At 44.1% G+C, this 22207-nt stretch overlaps 1 protein-coding gene across 1 annotated transcript; it reads right to left on the minus strand.

Moving 5' to 3' along the window:
• Window positions 1-6528: 6528 nt before the first annotated feature.
• On the minus strand, window positions 6529-19810 carry ogfrl1 (opioid growth factor receptor-like 1). Its single transcript, XM_034100036.2, is given in 8 exon segments — window positions 6529-9341; window positions 9343-9562; window positions 9760-9905; window positions 10094-10160; window positions 11577-11655; window positions 16230-16308; window positions 16424-16510; window positions 19498-19810. Coding segments are annotated over 8 exon segments (1176 nt in total). The 5' UTR covers window positions 19687-19810; the 3' UTR covers window positions 6529-9032.
• Between the last annotated feature and the right edge of the window lie 2397 nt (window positions 19811-22207).

Genomic DNA, 22207 nt, shown 5'->3' on the forward strand with positions numbered 1-22207 from the left:
GGCTCTATGCTGTGTAAGTACTGGCCATAGTTACTACTGTAACTACGGTTCTAAACCATGTAAGTACTGGCCATAGTTACTACTGTAACTACGGTTCCAAGCCGTGCAAGTACTGGCCAGAGTTACTACTGTAACTACGGCTCTATGCTGTGTAAGTATCCAAGCCGTGCAAGTACTGGCCAGAGTTATGACTGTAACTACGGTTCTAAGCCGTGTAAGTACTGGCCATAGTTACTACTGTAACTACGGTTAGATGCCGTGTGAGCCCTGGCCATGGTTACTGCTGTAACTACGGCTCTGTGCTATTCTATTCTTTAGAAGCTAGCTATCTGGTCTTAAACATGTGTGTTATTTGACTTGATCTCGCTTGATCGTTAGCAGCAGCCGCTCGGTTAACGTCTTGCGTATACTGTTAGCTTCTTTATTTTACCCAGCTAGGTGAAGGCAGTGCTCTCGCTCCCGCTCCCTCTACCGGTAATGCGGATGTTGCTACATCCCTTTTTCTGTTCGGCGAGTAGTAGCACCGCTCTACTCTTCCCGTTCAGCAGGTAGCCGGTGAAGGCTGTGTTCCCGCACCCGCTCCCGGTTACACTGCATCTGGCGTTCGACTCTAACTTAACCAGTGAAGGCAGTTCTCGCCCCCACTCCTGGTAGACGCCAAACGGCCTTGTTTTTCCGTTAAGCAGGTAGCCGGTGAAGGCTGTGTTCCCGCACCCGCTCCCGGTTACACTGCATCTGGCATTCGTCTCTAACTCAACCAGTGAAGGCAGTTCTCGCCCCCGCTCCTGGTAGACGCCAAACCGCCTTGTTTTTCCGTTAAGCAGGTAGCCGGTGAAGGCTGTGTTCCCGCACCCGCTCCCGGTTACGCTGCATCTGGCATTCATCTCTAACTCGACCAGTGAAGGCAGTGTTCTTGCCCCCGCTCCTGGTAGACGCGGAACTGCCTTGTTTCTCCGTTAAGCAGGTAGCCGGTGAAGGCTGTGTTCCCGCACCCGCTCCCGGTTACGCTGCATCTGGCATTCGTCTTTAATTTAGCCAGTGAAGGCAGTGTTCTCGCCCCCGCTCCTGGTAGACGCTAAACTGCCTTGTTTATTCCGTTAAGCAGGTAGCTGGTGAAGGCTGTGTTCCCGCACCCGCTCCCGGTTACGCTGCATCTGGCATTCGTCTTAATTTAACCAGTGAAGGCAGTGTTCTCGCCCCCGCTCCTGGTCGACGCTAAACTGCCTGGTTTCCGTTAAGCAGGTAGCTGGTGAAGGCTGTGTTCCCGCACCCACTCCCGGTTACGCTGCATCTGGCACTCGCCTCTAGCTCAGCCAGTGAAGGCAGTGTTCTCGCCCCCGCTCTTGGTAAACTGCCTTATTTACTAATCCAGCTAGGTGAAGGCAGTGATCTCGCTCCCGCTCCCTCTGCCGGTAACGTGGGTGTAATTACATCCCTATTTCTGTTGGGCGAGTAGCGGCGCGGCTTTACTCTTTCTGTTAAGCAGGTAGCTGGTGAAGGCTGTGTTCCCGCACCCGCTCCCGGTTATGCTGCATCTGGCATTCGTCTCTAACTCAACCAGTGAAGGTAGTGTTCTCGCCCCCGCTCCTGGTAGACGCGGAACTGCCCTGTTTTTCCGTTAAGCAGGTAGCGGGTGAAGGCTGTGTTCCCGCACCCGCTCCCGGTTATGCTGCATCTGGCATTCGTCACTAACTCAGCCGGCAGTGTTCTCGCCCCCGCTCCTGGTAGACGCTGAACTGCCGTGTTTATTAATCCAGCCAGGTGAAGGCAGTGCTCTCGCTCCCGCTCCCTCTACCGGTAATGCGGATGTAGCTACATCCCTTTTTCTGTTCGGCGAGTAGTAGCACCGCTCTACTCTTCCCGTTCAGCAGGTAGCCGGTGAAGGCTGTGTTCCCGCACCCGCTCCCGGTTACACTGCATCTGGCGTTCGACTCTAACTCAACCAGTGAAGGCAGTTCTCGCCCCCGCTCCTGGTAGACACCAAACTGCCTTGTTTTTTCTGTTAAGCAGGTAGCTGGTGAAGGCTGTGTTCCCGCACCCGCTCCCGGCTACGCTGCATCTGACTACCTACAGAATGGTTCATTCATGTAGCGCCTGTATGGCTTCTCTTGAGCCCGAGGACGGCCACGACCGCTGCCCCTCCTGCCTCGGCCACTTCTGGCGGTCAGTGGGGACGAAATTCGAGCATCTGAGGGAGGTTCTCACGGTAAACGCCTGCATGAGCTGTAGCTGCATGCCTCGGGTGCTCAGAGTGGCTCGAATCACTGAGGTGGAACGTCTGGCAGCAGCCAACAGACACCTCTCCTTGTCACGTCCTCCTCCAGATCAATTCGGCCGTTCCCGGCGACTTGAGGGAGCGATGGGTGTGTGCTCCCCCCAATAGAAGGACTAGAAACAGGCTGTCTTCTAAAGTGGATCGGCTAGCTGCCGATAGGGGCATGATGAAGTCGCCTCTTCAGCCTGGGCCCGGTGTAGGGGCTGCTAGCCCCCCCCCCCCCTCCTTCGGTTGGGGGGTGAGCTGTTTAGATCAGCTGCCCTGGAGGCACTGGAGCGTGCCGCCCAAGCTAGGCAGACCAGGCAGCAGCGCTCGGGTCCTCGCAGACCTGTGCCCACTCCCAGCAGGCCCAGGGGCCGCTCTAGCAGCCGCACTCAGCCGCCGGATTACAGGGGTGGTCTGCAGAGGTCTTAGCGGCCCACTCAACCGCCTCCCAATGACTTTCATGCCCCATGTCGCCCGCCTTCCAGGCGGCCTCGTGCCCCAGAGCCTTACCGGAACCCCCCAGGAGGCTCCAGGGTCCGGGGGGCTGGGCTCTGAAATCCCGGGGGTGGTCGGCGGCTGCTTTCCCAGCAGCAGCTCAGTTTCTGGGCAGTCTGTACTTCCGTCCCTTGGGTGGTTTTCACCTTAACCCAGGGGTACGGACCGCAGCTCCGGCCCCTAGCCTTCGGCTGGGTCTAATTGACAGTCGTCAGCGATCCGGCAGGGGCCCTACCTCTGGGCCAAGAGTTGTCCGTCCTTTTGTCCAAGGACGCAATCAACCCAGTAAGACCCTCTGCTTAGCCAGGGGGTTCTACTCGGCATACTTTCTCGTGAGCAAGAAAGTCGGCGGATTTCGCCCGATCTTGGAATCAACAGATTCCTGAAGGTGCTGCCATTCTATATGCTGACTACTGCATACGCACAGGTGGAGTGGTTCCCAACCGAGGGATGCCTACTTCCACGTGGGCCGGGCAAGAGGGTGCCTTATATTCAGTTCCTCCGGCCCTTGGGCAGACTGGCAGCTGCCTCGGCCGCTGGGCCCTTAGGCCCGCTGTCGTTGTGCCCCATGCAGATGTGGCACAGGCACAGTGAAGTCAGGGTGTCGCAGCATTGCTCCACTCTCCGTCACGCTGGAGGGGCAGGGCCTATCTCCTGGTAGGCGTGCCCATGGGCGCCATCCCATCCCGCCAGGAGACCATCACCATAGGTGCATGTCTCTCAGGGTGGGGTGCAGTGCGGCAGGGCAGGACCGTTCAGGGTCAGTGGTCTGCCTAGCAGAGTGCGCGCCGGGTCAACGTGCTAGAGCTTCGGGCCGTGCAGCTTGCACTCACGCACTTTCTACCCCAACTGGGGGGCAAGAATGTGCGTGTTCCTTGGGGACAGCATGTACATTGTTGCTTAGACAACAGTCCCTTCTAGATAGTGGACGTTCTCATTCCACTCTGAATTTATGTGGCTGCGATTCTGCCCAACATGTTCGGGTCGACGGCGCCACGGCGGGGTGCCACAGGTAGGGTTGGGTATCGTTTGAATTTCCACGATTCCGATTCCGATTCCGATTCTACTTTTCGATTCCGGTTCTTAACGGTTCTCGATTCCGATTCTTTGAGGGGCAGGGTAAAAAAATGATACATGCTTCTTCCACCAAAAAAATTACATTTATTCGAGAAACTTGTACACAGGTTAGTTTAAAGTAATATTCACATGAATCAGTCTGTTTATATTCACTGCTATGTAACTTTAACCTGAGAACCACTGAAGCTACAACAGTGCAACAGTCCAACTTTTAAAAAGAGTTCTTGTTGAGAAAAACAAGCATATCTGCCTTCTCAGGCATACCGGGAAGAAAGGTTTGAACATTTTGAAGTAAAATGCTTCAATCTGGTGCACACGCAGAATTACTAGAGACTAGATCTAGGGGGTACAACTCTAAACACCCATATGAAGAAGATCGGTTTACATTTTAATAATTAAATAACAAATAGCCTACATGTAACGCATTTTATTTTTGTTGTTCATTCATATCTTATTTTACTATTTTATTTATGCATATGTTTTTATCTCTCCAGTTTAAAACGATGTGTCTGGTTTACTGTCCTACAGTATACATTGGAATGATTTCAAACCTGTTTTATCCCAATAATTATAAAAGAGTGACTTGGAAATATGTGTTTACATAAATTGTGATCAAAACGTTTGAGACCCACTGAGATAACTTAGACTAAAGTGAACTATCTAAACACTCAGAGTCCTTTACCTCACTGAGCTGTAGTTATCAGCCTCTCAGTATGACTGGAGAGGACTCTCCCTCCACATCATTGTAGAAACATCTTCTTCTTATATCCGTCAGAGCAGCTAGCACCAGATGCTAATAACAACAGCGCCCTCCCTTTCTCCCTAGCTCACTCGCACTCTGGCTGTGAGCTGCGGTTGCCAGATAAGCCAACATCCCCCATTTTCATCACTTGCAGCGCCCATCGTACAGGGCAAATGAAACGTGTAGCCGGGGTGAAAAGTGTGTTACATTTACTTAATTATGAATGTTGTTACATCAAGGCCGAAAATTAGGATGAGCACCAACGGTCAAAACATTTTTTTTTTTCTCCCAGAGCTGGCAGCGCAGCGCCTCCACAGATCTGGCGCCCTAGACGAACATCTATAACGCCAGTGCGACGGGCCGGCCCTGGTCTCAGGTTACACTGTAGGAAATGTCCCGCCCCGCTGCAGTCATGCAGTAGGCTACGGAGAGCGGCGAGAAACATTTCCTCAGGAATCGAAAAGCGGAACCGAAATTCACATTTCTAAATGATGCCGTTGGAATCGAAATGTTGGAACCGGTTCCGAACCGGAACCGGTTCTCGGTACCCAACCCTAGCCACAGGTCGGTGTCCCTCTTTATGAGAGGGGCTTTACGGCAGCGTCCCCCTTGCACCCCGAGGGCTCCGGCTTGGGACCTGCCCTTGCTGCCGGATGCCCTATCATCTCCTCCCTTCGAGCCCCTGGCCCAGGTGGGGCTTAGGTGGCTGCCCACAAAGGCAGCATTTCTGCTTGCAATAGCCTCAGGGAAGTGAGTCGGGGAGTTGCATGTCCTCTCCATAAACAATACATGCCCGAGGTGAGACTCTCAGGCGTTGCCCTTTGGGCAAATGTGGCATTCCCGCCCGGGGTCCTTCCACAAACTCACTTCAATCAGCCTGCCCAGCTGGCACGCTTTGACATTCAGGAGTACGGCACATCGAAGTTGCTGTGCCCGGGGGGTGCCCAAAGGGCGTATATCAAGGCTACTGCCTGTATACGGCAGGAGGAGCAACTCTTGAGTTTGCCCTGGCGGCACTAAAGGAGGTTAGGCCCTCTAACCAGTGGCTTCCCCACTGGGTTGTCGATACCATCTCACAGGCTTATGGGGCCAGTGGCCGCCCCCTGCCACCAGGCTGAGATGCCACTCTACAAGGAGCATCTCAACATATTGGGCTGCCCTGAGAGGGGTGCCCCTGGAGACCATCTGCGCCGCGGCGTCGTGGGCGTCTTCTGGCACATTCTCCAGTTGTCATCAGGTCAATGTCGCCACTCCCCATTCTTTGGGCGTGGTCCTTTTGCCGAGCTCCGCTGCTTCCAGTGGTGAGCAAGGGCTTGGATTCTTCATGACATTGTTGGTATAGGTCATCCAGTGCTAAAGCACCGCCTCTGGCGGTCAGTAGGGTCGAAATAGAACGATAGTTACGGCTGTAACTACGGTTCTAATGAGTCCCGGATGACCGCCAGAGTTCCCTGTCACTCAGAATTCTTGTGTGCTCGCGAGAAGATTCGGGGAACAGATCCTCTGACAATACCGGCTGATATAGCCGGTGTCACGTGGGTCACAGGTGACTTTGTTGTTATTGGTACTCGAGCTGCGCATGCACGCGATGGACATATCCAGTGCTAAAGCACCGCCTCTGGCGGTCATCCGGGACTCGTAGAACCGTAGTTACAGCCGTAACTATCGTTTGTGACTCTGCAGACCGTTTACATGCAGAAAAACCTTCATATCACACAAGGGGACGGGTAATAACCGGAAAAGCATGACATGGGACCTTTTAGTTTATGCTAGGATGATGTGTTATTTATGAGGTTCTTTGGCCCTAACCACGGAGTTCTACCTCAACCTTTGGGATTATTCCTGCTTTCAGAACAACTCTGCATCGGATAGATATCTGCTTATCCATTTTAAAATAAAATGTACATTGATATACACAGTGCTCACGTTCTTTAAACAATTACAGATGACACAATTCTTATTTCACATTCCCCATGTTTATTTGAGTAGGTGTGGCAATTTCACATTGTTCGGGCAAATGTCCAGTTATGTCCAGCAAGCAGAGAATATTCATGTATAGAACAATCACAATTTCATCAGTAGGCCAGTTAAACCATTTCAAGTAGCATATATTATTAACCTCTGCTCTATACCAATTCCTAGATGGATTCCTGCTGTTACTGTACATCAATATTCATGCTGTATATGACTATAATGCAAACAATAATGTCAATATCAAAATGCTGTACAAAAAACAGGATGTACATGAAATCAGTTGGGAAAGACACTGCATAAAACATAAAAAATACAAAATAGGCACTTAAGAATATCACTCACACACACGCACGCGCGCACACACACACACACACACACACACACACACACACAAAATCCAGACACTTGAGCCCATGTTTCCCCACAATTCACCTGAAGTTATTTTTACAATTATATCGGAGCAATGTTAGACCTTATGAGCTGATCATGATGATGATGGTGATGAAGGCTCAACCGGCAGGAAGAACGAGGAACGTTTGAACCACGATAAAATGCATCGCTGCTGTCTGACACCTCGCAAGTTATCAGGAAGTCTGTTTTAAATTAGACCTGCTATCCTCTCACATGATGGAGGTGGTGTTATGTATCTTAGCAACATCTTGGGGGGTGTCAATTCTGCCGCAGTGGAGTGTTAATTTATTACGAGTTTCAACAGTCGAGACACAATGTTTTCCATGCAATTTTGAGATTTTTGCCGATTACGCTTGTATATAATCTCTTATTTCAAGGAAAATGAAAAATAAAAATACACATTTAGATTTGACTAGTTTGTTCAATTTTTTGTAGATTTTTCTTAAATTCTCAAACATGTAGCCTCAAAATGATTCATTTGTAGATTTAAACATATCATCAAAGGAACATTTTAATACAACAACAAAATTGTGCTAATGTAAATAATTAACTGGGTCATTTTTATGAAAGGCAATATAATAGTTCTAATCTAAACCCTATTAACCTATCGTGTCTATCCTTTCCTGCACTTTCATATAATACTTCCTTAAAAGAAATACTACTTTGGTTGGACGTTTTGTAAAACATATGACTCAAAGTCATATTCACATGGATAAAGTAAACCGCATAACCATGTCGTATTTTTAATATATTAAAAAACGAAGGATTACTGCCATTGAGTCAATGTGAGCGCGGAGAGTCAATATGAGAACAATCAGCCATGTTCATAACGTGGCAAGTTCCTGACCGTTATTGATCGCACATAAATCAACCGTATAGAGAAACCCTTTCAATAGGAAGACACAGATTGTCAAAAAAGTGCAACACACCACACAATACCTGTAGGATCACATGACCTGTAAGAACACATGACCTGTAAGAACACATGACCTGTAAGAACACATGACCTGTAAGAACACATGACCTGTAAGAACACATGACCTGTAAGAACACAGCACCTGCTGCAAAAATAAAGAGCTTTGTAAAGTTCTGCTGCTTTTCCCTACTGATTTGCTTCTTGGAAACCCTTCTGCTAGGTTAGGGTTAGTCACTAACAAGTCTGTTGATCAATAGTTATGTACAGCTTTCAGTGGGGGGCTACCTGTCAGTGATGACAGTATAATAAAGTTTCAGAGTAGATACATATTAAATTGTGCCTGATATTATCAACAACAAAGGTTTTCAAGTCGAACAATTATGTTTTTTAAAGTATTGCTATCACTCTTCCTTCCCTCATGTCCGTTCACACGATCGGGGCAACAAATTAAACAAATTCAACCTGATCTCCTTTCTCACATTATAGTTGTCCTCAGTCCAGCTTGTTGCTGTGGAGCTCTCGCTACAGTGTGTCAGGAGGAGACTGACCCAAAACCATCGAAAGACCAAACCATGAAAACCACAACATTCTGTCTAATGTAATGTAATCACAGCCCTGGTTAGAAAAAGCCTCAGGACAATCATGTGGGTGTCGACTGGGCAGCACACTTAACAGCAAATGGAATAACATACATAATAAAGTCAAAATATGCTAAAATATCTGAATGAAGTTTAAGCAGCTGCAGAGACGGTATACTACAAAATCCTTGTTAGATCCAGATCTTCTAAAATAAATCTGTTAAAATGTTCACTAGTTATTTTTCTCAGATCGTGCCGCTCTACTGGTTTGGATGGTTCTGGGATTTTTCCATGACCTCCCCCCTCCACTAACATATCAGTCCCCCCCCCCATATTTAGAACACTTGAATAGATGTATCTGTGAAGACATGACAATAGTTTATGGTAAGCCCTTAACCTGAATGTATTCTAATAACACCTTCGTCAGACTCTGTGAATGTGTTCACTAATACCGTCTTCATTTTAAGTCCAGAAGCGTAATATCTACTGCTAATAAAAACATTCTGGCGTTAAAAAGGAAATTCTCTCCCCTACCTAACAACTGAAGCGGGTCATTTTAAAGACAGCTACCAATCAAACCTACAGAGAAACGATGTCATTGTACTCGTTCCTCTCCCCTCGGGACCCGGCCATCATCAGTGCCCCCTCTAGTCCGGCCATGTTAGAGGGGCCGCCCTTCAGCCCCCCCCCGGCCCCCTCCTGGTATACCACGGCATCATGGGAAGACACAATAATCCTGCTCCCTGCTGACGGGGACATCTCCTCCCCCCTCCTCTGTTGCTCTGGCGTGGGAGCGGGCGCTCTGATCCCGCTGCTCCCGGCCCCCGTGCTCCCTCCCCCGCCTCTCTTTTTAGGCGGCGGCCCCCACATAAAGCCGTGGGGGGGGGCGGTAGTGCTTGCGGGCGTAGCGGAGCAGGCGCCTGCGGGTGGCCGGCAGACGGATGGTGTACACAAAGTACTCCAGGACGCTGTGCTGCATGCTGGGAAGAGTGTTGTGGCTCAGAGACTCCTCCAAGAACAGGTGAACCAGGGGGGCCTTGAACGCCTCGTAGCCCAGCTCGCCCAGGGACTTGAGGATGCGAGTGATCCGCAGGTAGTTGTGCTGGGACCTGAAAAACAACGCAGGATGAGGGGAAATGTCTCCGAAGAATAATTCCTGTTACAATGCAACCTTTGATCAGCAATAGATTAGCGAGGGAATGAGATACACACTGTGTCTCCCCTCTCATTATGGGCAATGGGATGTTCACACACATTCTGACGGCAATGGAAAACTGTGTTTATCTGTATATGTGTGTGTGCTTACTCATTAAGGTGCTGGAAGCGCTCCTTCCAGTTGGGAGCCCGAGCAACATTCCCACTCTTATCCAGCAGTTTGATGCCGTAGAAGTCCAGCATGAGGGAATACGCTGCCAGGAACCTCCGCTTGGCTTCCCGAGTGCTTTGGAACTCCTGACGGGATTAAACACAGCGGGTCAGAGGCCTGCACACAGGTACAATATCACAACTAAATGCACCAAGGTTCATCCCTATTATTAAAATAATGTTTTAAATGTATTGGATGAATGGAAAATATGACTTCCAATGATGGAGTGCAAACAGCTGTATGTGTATATACAGTACTGTCCTTCCTCTCTTACTTTGATCTCTTCCTGAGTCAGTTCATGAGCGTAGAAGTTGAGCCCTTGTTCTCTCAATGGAAACAGCCTGCCACAAGAAAAAGGGAATACAAAAATGAAAAAAGGATTTCTGGAAGTGATAAAAACACACATGTACATTATATATTGAATAGTTTTTGCTAAAAGGGAAAATGTATAGTCCGGATTTACTTTGTGGAGATTATCGTCCTGAATTAAGAGTGTAAGTATCATAAATATTACTAAACATGTTTTAGTTTCTCCAATATTCCAAAATCCAATAGAAAATCCCAATGATTTTGTTGAGGGAGCCCTTGTGATGCTAACCCCAAATACATCATCACTGCAAACTCTATGCTAGCACTTACGAGCATCAACACTGTTTTTCATGTGCATCATCAACTGGGAGGATGCTATGTTATCGCCTGAGACAGCTTCAGTCTTTTTAAAGGTCCCATGTCATGCTTTTCCGGTTATTACCCGTCCCCTTGTGTGTTATGAAGGTTTTGATGAGTCACAAACCCTCAAAGTACACCCTGTAGGGAGTAAAACTCTAACACAGAAAAGACCTCCCCAAAACGCCTCGTTGGAGATTTCTCATTTACTTCCTGGGTATTGCTACGTAGGGATACCCAGTAGCCACGCCCAGAGCTATGGCCGCACCCTCTGCCAGCCTTTCACGAAACAAAGCTTCCCAAACCTTTCAGCGATTCATGCCGGATATGTACAGCGTAGGGCACTGAAGAACGATGCTGTTCCTACTTTGTTTGGACCAGCGGGAGATTCAGGTACACAACCTGTAAGTATTCATTGTTGTTTGTGTATTTAAGATGTTTAAAACAAACAAGGTATCTACCACGACTGTTTAAATGGGTAAACGTTTTTCGGATTGGTAAATTGGGATCGCGGAGAAATGCTCTCCGCAGACCCATTCTCACAGCGTTATAAACCTTTTTCTTACTCAATATCAAGCCACACTTATTGTTTTTACTTCGGCTGTGAGTGTTTGTGTGTGCTCAGGATGAGTTTAGCTTGTTCTCGCTGTATTTGTTTCGCCGACACGGAAGCCCTGTCTGCTCCTCACTGCTCAGCTGCACGTCGCTTGACCAATCAGAGCACACTGAGCTCACAGGGAGGGGGGCGAGCTCCAACAAGCCGTTTAGGACAGAGAGTGAATACCGGTGAATACACATACTATACAGAGATGCTATATGAGAAACCAATGTGAGTTTGGAAAATTGCACAGTATACATCTATTTCAGTAGACCTCAACAATGGAATTATGATCAGTAGAAATGGTCATGACATGGGCCCTTTAAATTAAAAAAACGAGTCAGCTTACATTAATTTAACGCGCGGCAAAAAGCAGGTTTGCCTTGTCAGTTACTCTGGCATATTATGCAAAAACCCAAATAACAATGCACACTTCCTAACCGTTTTTGCAATCATATATAAGGTCCAAAAATAGACAGATGAAATGTCTCACCACTGAATGTAGGTGTGATTGTGCTCCAGTTTGTCATAGTCGCCTCTCCACTTGGTCAGAATCTCCTCGATGTAGATACCTTCAAAGAAATAAGGGCTGATTAGCTGCCACTCACATTTCTAATGTGTGTGTGTGTCTGTGTGTGTGCACGTGTGCGAATGTGTGTGTGTGCGCACATGTGTGTGCGTGCGTGCGCATGTGTGTTTGTGTGCGCATGTGTGTGCCCATGTGTGTGTGTGTCAGTGTGTTTGAACATGGGATCAGTCACTAATCTTTTTATCTTTTCAAGTCAAATAAAACCTCACTAAACCTAAAGCTGTCATAGTCTGCTCCATCATTCACCAGTAGTTTTCCATTCACCTGTCACACCTGTTTTCCACACCCCACTCGTTAGCTCACTCTCTTTCTCTTCTGCACCCATTAGCTTCTGCCAGTATTTAAACCCGCACCTGACACACACTCTTTGCCAGATTGTACTTTGCCTCATGCTTGTCTTTCCCGCGTTTGATACCAGATTGCCTACCTGGTTCCGACCCTGCCTGTCCCCGACCTGCCTGCTCTGCCTGTTCCCTGATCCTGCCTGTCCCTCGACTATCCTGTCTGGCCTGTTATCCGACTCTGCCTGTCCCTGACTCACCTTCTGCCCGCTGTCCTCCGGTGCGTTAAACTGCCCGGTTGGTATTCCTCGGATCCAGTGGAATCTCCAATAAAGTTTATTACCAATTCTCCTTGGTTTCTCGAGTGCTGCATTTGGGTTCTCCTTAAGAAGCCAACAATTCTTCAGTGTGTGTGTGTGTGTGTGTGTGTGTGCGCGCAACACGTTCTCACTCCCATCCCGTCACATATTGACGGACGGTCAGGGCCCCTCCCCGTCGCTATATTACGTACAGGGTACCCCTTTCCCGTCATTTTCTACGGGCAGGGCGTCCCATAGGACCTTCATTGCGGACAGCGGACCCCTTGACCGTCAGGCTTCTACGGGCAGGGCGTCCCATAGACCTTCATAATGCCTATTTTAAGGTTCATTTGGCCATTAAAATGCGTTTTGATCTCATTTTATGCGAGTAATGAGTTTTTATTTCTGATTATTTGTGCAGTACATGTACATGATGTTTAGTTTGCTAGTTATGACGAAGATTACTTCATGAATGTGTACACATTCATGGTTGCTAAGGTGGTTGCTATGGACGCTGCAACAGCTCCCAGACCACGTGATCAACAACAATGGCTGTCCTTCGTGTTATTCTCGGTGAAAATGCCTATTTTAAGGTTAATTTGGCCATTAAAATGCGTTTTGATGTCATTTTATGCGAGTAATGAGTTTTTATTTCTGATTATTTGTGCAGTACATGTACATGATGTTTAGTTTGCTAGTTATGACGAAGATTACCTTACGTCTGTGAGGAAAATGCACGGGGCTCAGAGCCTCGTATTTTTAAAATCTTTTTTTCCTTCTAATTTGTTATTCTTTTCAAAATAACACACTGTTATTTACTCACCAATAACATACAATTATCCTTGCTTTTATTTATTGGTTTAATTCCATAATCTCGGTCTTTTTTGGCGTTCGTCAGGAACTGAATTTAAAAATAAAAATAACCGGAAACAGACGTGGGCATTTCGAGCGATTACCCAAGATTCTCAGCTACGCTGATTGGATGTTTTAGCCGCAATGCATGCTGGGATTTGGTGTTTATATTATATGAAATCCGGAAAACATTTGAAAAGACTAAAATAATACTTAATTCCGAGTGCTCTTGCTTTTCTCTTTGAAAGTTATCACATAACGGCATTGTAATACACGGTTCGGCTGTAAATATTACAGATCTGCCGTAGTTCTTTATTTATAGAGCCCTGATGATGAGACCTATGGAAAAACTGAAGAAATGCTGCTGAAACTGAATACTTGACGTGGATCATAAATATATCAACAATTAAAAAACTTCTCAATTTCTCTTCACACAATACGTCTCCTTGCAGTATCAACACTAATTCGGCTGACTTTTACATTTGATGTAATTCATAGATAGGTTATATTTACACCATAACGGTGCACAGCTGATAAAAAAGGACTGTAGTTTTTAAAGATATTACTGATTTGAATTGGATTGCATTTTGAATGTAAGAATGTAAATACTGATTCTGAAATAGTATAGCAATATGCTGTAAAATTATGTGAAAGCATGAATAAAACTACACATCTTCAGATGTTGTACATACAAGTGTCTGTGTGTACCTTGTGTGCCTAGTGGTTAAAGCACGTTATTGAATTATTGTTTTTATGTGTTATATTTGATTAAAAAAATATTAAGAGTACATATACTTTCATAGGGGGAAAGTAGAAGGTCTGTGATAGAAATATAGAATATAAAAAATCAAGAAGATACTATAAGTGATCTCTTCAATAAAACAGTTTAGTGCAGGATGTACAAAGATATTAATAGGAGGAGGTGCAAAACAGAAAAACGAATTAACCTTTATTTAAACATTAAATAACAGATTACGGTCTTCTTTTATATAAGAAAAAAACGTTGGGGGTATCTATCTACAGATAAATACAAAGTACTTAACGTCTAATATATTGCTTTCCTGCAATGTTAACTATGTTGAAGCACTTTATTTTAACTGATATTATACATATGGATTATACTCTTATGTATGTAGATAGAATAAGAAATGTGCAGAATATGACAGTTTAATGGTGGAGGTACACACATATTGATAGATGTCTTGTACTGCACTGTTGAGGGACCTGTGACCCAAGTTTTTCATTCATTTCATAACTACACCATAAGTTGTGTATGATATGTCAATACACCTTTAAAATCTTGAAATCTTGAAAGGGATGTGCAAAATAGCCATAATATATAGTCTTTAATTAACTATTAGTAGAGAATAACGAGTAATTAATATACTTTATTACTCGTTTCCATTAATGTCAATTGCAGATACATGTTTAGTCTTCTCAAGCACAAGTATCAAATATCTCTCCTGATTGTTGGCACTTGACAATCACCTTACCTGAATTTTACTCAGGTGTAACTAAAGTCTGATTTAAGGGTTGTTTATATTTCACATCATTAATCAGAATCTGCAAAGTAACTCAAATAAATGCAGTGGAGTAAAAATACCAGGTTAACCTCTGAATTGTAGTGGAGTAGAATTACAAAGTAGCAATGAGCTGTCATGTGGGTATATTAATGCTATGTATTGATGCTGCGCATTATGGACAGCGATTTGTATCCATTTATTAATTATATGTTTTACATTTGATAACACCAATGTGTTTAATACTGGCAACTTCTAATTGTGGGAAAACTAAAAAGTTCAGTAGAGACGTCCCATAGAACATTTTGCGAAACACAATAGTGTAGTGTGTAGTTCTGGGGGGGCGTTCGATTCCAGTTTTGGATAGTCTGGCGTGGTTTCGTTCCATTTCAAACAGCTGTTTGACGCTGTAACCTTGGCGCACTGCCACTCCAACATCCAATCCCAGACCTAGAAGAGTAATCACGGGGACTGTAGTCCTCAACGATAGCTGGGGATTCTGGGTAGTGTAGTGTCTTCGGCCGTCCTAAACTCAAACATTTTGACAATCGCAATGATGCTCGAAATGTCCCTTATAGGCCTACGTCTGTTTCCGGTTATTTTTATTTTGAAATTCAGTTCCTGACGGACACCAAAAAAGACCGAGATTATGGAATTAAACCAATAAATAAAAGCAAGGATAATTGTATGTTATTGGTGAGTAAATAACAGTGTGTTATTTTGAAAAGAATAATAAATTAGAAGGAAAAAAAGATTTTAAAAATACGAGGCTCTGAGCCCCGTGTATTTTCCTCACAGACGTAAGGTAATCTTCGTCATAACTAGCAAACTAAACATCATGTACATGTACTGCACAAATAATCAGAAATAAAAACTCATTACTCGCATACAATGACATCAAAACGCATTTTAATGGCCAAATTAACCTTAAAATAGGCATTTTCACCGAGAATAACACGAAGGACAGCCATTGTTGTTGATCACGTGGTCTGGGAGCTGTTGCAGCGTCCATAGCAACCACCTTAGCAACCATGAATGTGTACACATTCATGAAGTAATCTTCGTCATAACTAGCAAACTAAACATCATGTACTGCACAAATAATCAGAAATAAAAACTCATTACTCGCATAAAATGACATCAAAACGCATTTTAATGGCCAAATGAACCTTAAAATAGGCATTATGAAGGTCCATGGGACGCCCTGCCCGTAGAAGCCTGACGGGCAAGGGGTCCGCTGTGTCCGCAATGAAGGTCTATGGGACGCCCTGCCCGTAGAAAATGACGGGAAAGGGGTACCCTGTGTCCGCAATGAAGGTCTATGGGACGCCCTGCCCGTAGAAAATGACGGGAAAGGGGTACCCTGTACGTAATATAGCGACGGGGAGGGGCCCTGACCGTCCGTCAATATGTGACGGGATGAGAGTGAGAACGTGTTGGTGTGTGTGTGTGTGTGTGTGTGTGTGTGTGTGTGTGTGTGTGTGTGTGTGTGTGTGTGTGTGTGTGTGTGTGTGTGTGTGTGTGTGTGTGTGTGTGTGTGTGTGTGTGTGTGTGTGTGTGTGTGTGTGTGTGTGTGTGTGTGTGTGTGTGTGTTTCTGATCTTACCATCAGGCACTAGAGGGATCTTGTTCAAGTAGAAGCGCAGGTTACGGTACTCGTTGGGTTGCCGTGACTTTCGGTAGTTCTGCAAATGCACACAGAACAAAGCTGGGTGTGAACAATAAGGTAAGTACCGTGCATCCCATTTCTACATTTGAATTTTTTGCATGCCACCCGTCTTTATTTTCCCGTGCATGTACCGGGTAGCTGTGACGGTATTTGTAGAGGTCCCTGGCAGCGTAGAAACTCCTCTTCATCTTTGGAACGGAATCTGGAGAATCTGTAAGCTGACAAAGGAAAGAAAGAGACTCAGTTTAAATGCACATCGGAAAGAAAAACATCCCATGTTTTAACATATGCAGTACAGCATTCAGCTGGCATTCAGCTGAATAAAGCACTGACTTCTCTTTTGAGGTCAATCATCCATTTCTGTCAGCAAAGGAGGACAATTCACATCAGGGCTGTCGTACAATTTTACAAAAGGAAGCTATAAACTAGATCTGATTCACAAATTAAATCTGGGCCACGCTAACTTCCACCTTCGATACTCCAAAGTAACTTTCCCATATACTTCTTTTTTTTTTAACCTTGTCGTACGGAAATTGTATTCATTTTTTTATGTAAAGTTATTATGCATATACAGCTATTTGTAATTTTTTTGGGTTCTTTTTAAAGTCCCTCAGTTTTTTTCCTTCCACTTGTGTATTTATATAATTGTATGTATCTTCTTTTTTGTTTTATATTATAAAGTGGGCTCCTTTGTCTATTACCGTAAAAGAATGACACCATTATGTAACAGTTGCGCTTCTATTTGCTAGATCTCCAACACACGTGATAGGCTAAGGGGTGTGATATATCTAAGCGGTTGACCAATCACAACAGAGCCAGCCAGCTAACCAAGCAGAACATGTCACAGTAGAGGCACACAATACAAATATGAACCTGAAAATTAGCAGAATAAGGCCCCTTTAAGACAGACTACCAAAACTCAGGCATTATATTCCTTTAAAGTCTTCACCAAACACCTTGAAGCTATGAAAATGTAAAGTTCCCTGATTTTTGATTTTATGTAGAGGCTTTTGTGATTCTTAAATTATACAGAAATTACCTTTCTTTCTACAAACTGCACCCTGACTTTTGAGAAACGTTTTAAGGCACATTTCTAATAGCAATCATTGAAAAAAGTCAGATTTGACCAAAATCTTAGAAAAGGAGATTAAAGTTTAACAGTGTAAAATAAAGAGGAAACCAATAAGCAACTGTGAATAACCAACTTATTTGATCATTAAATATCGCCTGTGTGTGTAAGTAGGAAATAAACACTAAGTTTGCATATTCCATATAATTACCAAAAAGATGCATGCAGTATTATTTGACATCAATATAATACTCCCACATTACGAACCTTAAGTGGGGGTGTAAACTCACTGTACCACGTCTTTGATGACATGTATTTTATGTCAACAGATGTTCACATTACTGTGTTAGGTTAGTTGAAAGCAATAATGTTAAGTTTAAATAAAAACGTAATATTATTGTGTTCAACTAAACTATTACAGTTATGGGACATTTGTTGACATAATACACTTAATTAAAGTCAACATTTCGGTTTTTTAGTGTATGGAGAAAGTGACAGTGACAGTGAAGTGCAGCTGGGTGGATTAGATGCCATGAGGAGTAGTAAGTAGTACGGTGGCTGAGAGGTGCAATCGACAATTACAAAGTGTGAAACACTTTAACAAAGCTTGAGACTAATTTACATTTTATAAAACAAAATGACATTAGCAAAACACTTTTACCAAAGAAAAAACGATTTAACATCAACAAAAACAAATTAACAAGATGCGAAACACTTTTACAAAGCTAGAGACACATTTACACACACACACACACACACACACACACACACACACACACACACACACACACACACACACACACACACACACACACACACACACACACACACACACACACACACACACCCCCTGACCGGACATCTCCTTCATAAATAGAATAATAAGGCGTAATAATTGGGCAGTTCGATGTGTGTAGAGGTGTGTGTGTGTGTGTGTGTGTGTGTGTGTGGCTATAACGAAGCAGCCTGCAGTCGCTCTTTAGCTGTCTAATGAAGGTAAACACAGCGAAGGCTGTGTGTAAAAGGCACAGCTCCACTTCCTACTTGGTGAACCTGTAATTTTACTTTAGAACGTATCTCTTTTGCAAGAGAAAGTATATCGTGATGAGCAAAACCATGTCACTTGGCCCAGGTGGTTTCTACAGAACGGACAAAACATGTTTAACGACCATAAAGGTCCATAGGTACCGTCGGTCTATCCGCCAAAACAAACTTAAGTTTGTGTCAATCACTTGCACGTCACTTCTGGTATGATGGGCATTCCCTTTCCGGTTTGATTCTCTAGTTTGTTAAAGTGTTTCGGCAAATGTTAAAGTGGTTCGGGAAATGTTAAAGTGTTTCGACACTTGTAAATGTGTCTCTAGCTTTGTAAAAGTGTTTCGCATCTTGTTAATTTGTTTTTGTTAAAGGTGGGGTAGGTAAGTTTGAGAAACCGGCTCGAGATCGCTAGAATTTGAAAATACACAACCGGAGAAAATCTGCCACTTTCTTATAGAGCCCCTCCTCCAACACACACGAACGCGCACATGACCAATGAGGGCACGAGATAAGTTTGTGCCCCGATGGAAGGCTGACAGGCAGGTAGGCCAACCAATTGATTGGTTGTACTTTTTACAGTATTACGGCTTCTACAGATGACATTTTTTAATGGATTTTTTGTCAAAGCACTTAAGATATTCATTGCTATCGGGATGTTAAGAGCATTCCATGGAATATAACAAAAAGTGTATCTCGAGCCGGTTTCTGAAACGTACCTACCCCACGTTTAATGTTAAATAGTTTTTTCATTGGTAAAAGTGTTTTGATAGTGTAAATTTGTTTTATAAAATGTAAATTTGTCTCAAGCTTTGTTATTACAATCCATTACAAAGTGTTTCACACTTTGTAATTGTCGATTGCACCTCTCAGCCACCGTAAAGAAGCCTACAGTTCACACCATGTGAGTGAATGTCTTTCCATTTAGTATTAAATTGATATATTTCCGAATGAAGCCTCCTCGCCCAGCAGCATGCTCGGTCGCCCTCTCTGTGTCCTGGCCTCGACAATACGTGCTGCCGGGGCACACATGTTAAAGTGTCCCCTGGGTTGCCCCCCGTTGAGTCATCACATACATAGCCCAGATAACCCTCACTGTACCTGCGGGGACCTCTCCCCGGGCTCTCCGGCGGCCCGCTCGCTGTCCGCCGGGCTGACGGAGCCCGACACGCCGCTGTCATCTCCAGCCGCCGCCGGCTCGTCGCCCTCGGAGTCCGACCCCCACGTCGAGTCGCATTCCTCAACGGTGCTCGGCTCCTTGAAACGCCAGCTGCCCAACAGATTTCCCATTTAAAAAAACATGCAACACCTGCTCTCTTCTGTTGTCCCTCTCTTTACACAAGCTGCTATCCTACATATTTTGGTTCATAACCTGGTATTTGTGTCCGCAGCGCGTTGAGCTCACATTGCCCTCAGAGCGGAGCTTTTAAATGGCAGAAAGGGAATTTCACATCAGCACCGATGATGCGTGTTTCTGTATGGGGGGTGATTAGTGCCCCAAAGCAGCGAGAGGAAGGTCTTAAAGCTACAAAACGTGGATTGTGAACTGATTACATGATAATGGCCTATAGCCTATCTAAATAACCAAAATACTATTTTATTGTTACAGCCATGATTTCTTAGGTTATTACAGTTATTAGCATAAACAACTAACTGATGTCACTAAACTAGCTCGAAGTGACTATATGTTTCAAGAAGCTATAGGTTTATTTTATTTGTTTCAGGCCTGTACACCTGGGGCCCATCCAGAATGCTGCAGGTCTGGTTTTTGGTCTAGCTGAAAAGTAGACGTATATCCATGTTAAGAGAAAAAATACTGTTCTTAGCACCTCAGCTGCATTTTATGATGACAATGAAAAGCAAGCAAACACATTTTAAATTTACAACACAGGTGAGACGACAAACACATTTCATCATCTAAATCACAATTAGAAATTGTTTTCCAAAAATGATATGTAGGGTGTAAATTGTATATCTCCTCGTATACCATTTGTAACACACAATGTTATGGTTCACAATGTTGCTGACAGAGCTCCTGCTGCTCCGATCCTGTTGCTCAGTGGCATTAATCACTCCCCATACAGAATCCCGGTAACAGCAGCATCAGGACCAGGTGACACCAGGACAGGAGGAGGTTACGCTACACCCCCCATAAGATTAACAATCTCAAGAGGAATGCTGGTACTGTAAGGTTGTGGGCAATACAAACTTTGTTTTTATTTAACAGTTTTATTGTTTAAACTAAACATAATACATATTAGAATATTTCGCTTTTGTCTCAATTCACTTAACCTCGCCTCACATATTTGATAAATTGAGAAATTGTGTAAAGATACTACTGATCATTGATCACTTATTTAGAGATAGATAAAATATACATACATTAAAATTACATTTATTATAGTAGCTATAGTTACTAGTAATTTTTCAGGTCATGGTTTTACATAAAAAAGCATGTGATCATGTATAACATTGGCTACAACGCATTATTAACTGACAAGTATTTCCATTTTTTTTTTTGTGACACATTTCAAATGTCTAATCAAAAAGGGATTTTTCCCTCTTAGCTTCTGATATAGTTTCATTGTAATATGTCGAAACTCATCAATATTCCCAAAAAATAACAATTGAGAGAAAATAAATCCTGTTTCACGGGTTGGTTTTTAATCCTATTATATTTTATATGTATATTTTATCCCAAACAAAAATATTTTAACCTATGCATTAAGTACTTTAAATCGTATAGGTTCTCAGTTTTACTTATATATATTTTTTTTTTATTGTTCACGGGAGTCTGAAATCGAAGAATTTAATTGAAACCCCCCCCCCCCCACACACACACACACACACACACACACACACACACACACACACACACACACACACACACACACACACACACACACACACACACACACACACACACACACACACACACACACACACACACACACACACACACACACACACCATACTTGCCAACCCTCCCGATTTTCGCGGGAGACTCCCGATTTCTGACAAAATCTACACAAATCAACTACAATAAGCATGTTAGTTAATGTTAATCGAATACAGCTCCGGTGATCCACTAGCACCACCACCCCCCCCCCATGACATTAGTTATTTATATGTTGATATCACTTAACTATACACGTTTAATACATTTAAGTCAAGCTAAGGTACATGTGATGGTAGCTAGTTAGTGCTCTTACCTGTGAGGCCTCCTCCAAACAGCATAATAACCAGACTGTATCATTAAAACTAAGTTCTAGATCCTTGACTTTAGACAAACAATTCAAAAGACAAAATGTATTTAAAGACCAATCTTTATTTGAATGTGCCTCTTAATCTGAGATAGCAGTTATACAGTAATAGTATTGACAATCTAAAAAAACTGAGCAACTCAACAGTCAACTTTATGTTTCTTATTGTCTAAAGCATTTATTATTTTCATTTTTCCCCTCTCATATTCAGTGCGGACGGATTGAGACAGCGTGGTGTCCAGAGAGCAGCAGAGACTTCAGGGAGAAACCTCCATGTGATGGACGTCCTGTCTGTTGGTTTGGAGAGGACTGAGGGTCTTTCCTCAGCGAGGAGGGCCAGGCCTGATGGAGGAGCCCATGCTGGGCAAAGCTGATACCAACTGCACAGGCCTAGTCTGTCACGTTATTTGACTAAATGTGTTTACTTATACATTTAATAGGTTTACACCTTCTGTCCATATGTGCTTTTTATTTAAAACATTTTTGATTAACTTTTGGTTCACATTTCAATAAATTGTATTTGTATTTGCACTGCTTTTGTCCATTAT

The sequence above is a fragment of the Pseudochaenichthys georgianus genome, chromosome 15, assembly GCF_902827115.2.
Source record: "Pseudochaenichthys georgianus chromosome 15, fPseGeo1.2, whole genome shotgun sequence".
In the NCBI taxonomy this organism is placed as follows: Eukaryota; Metazoa; Chordata; class Actinopteri; order Perciformes; family Channichthyidae; genus Pseudochaenichthys; species Pseudochaenichthys georgianus.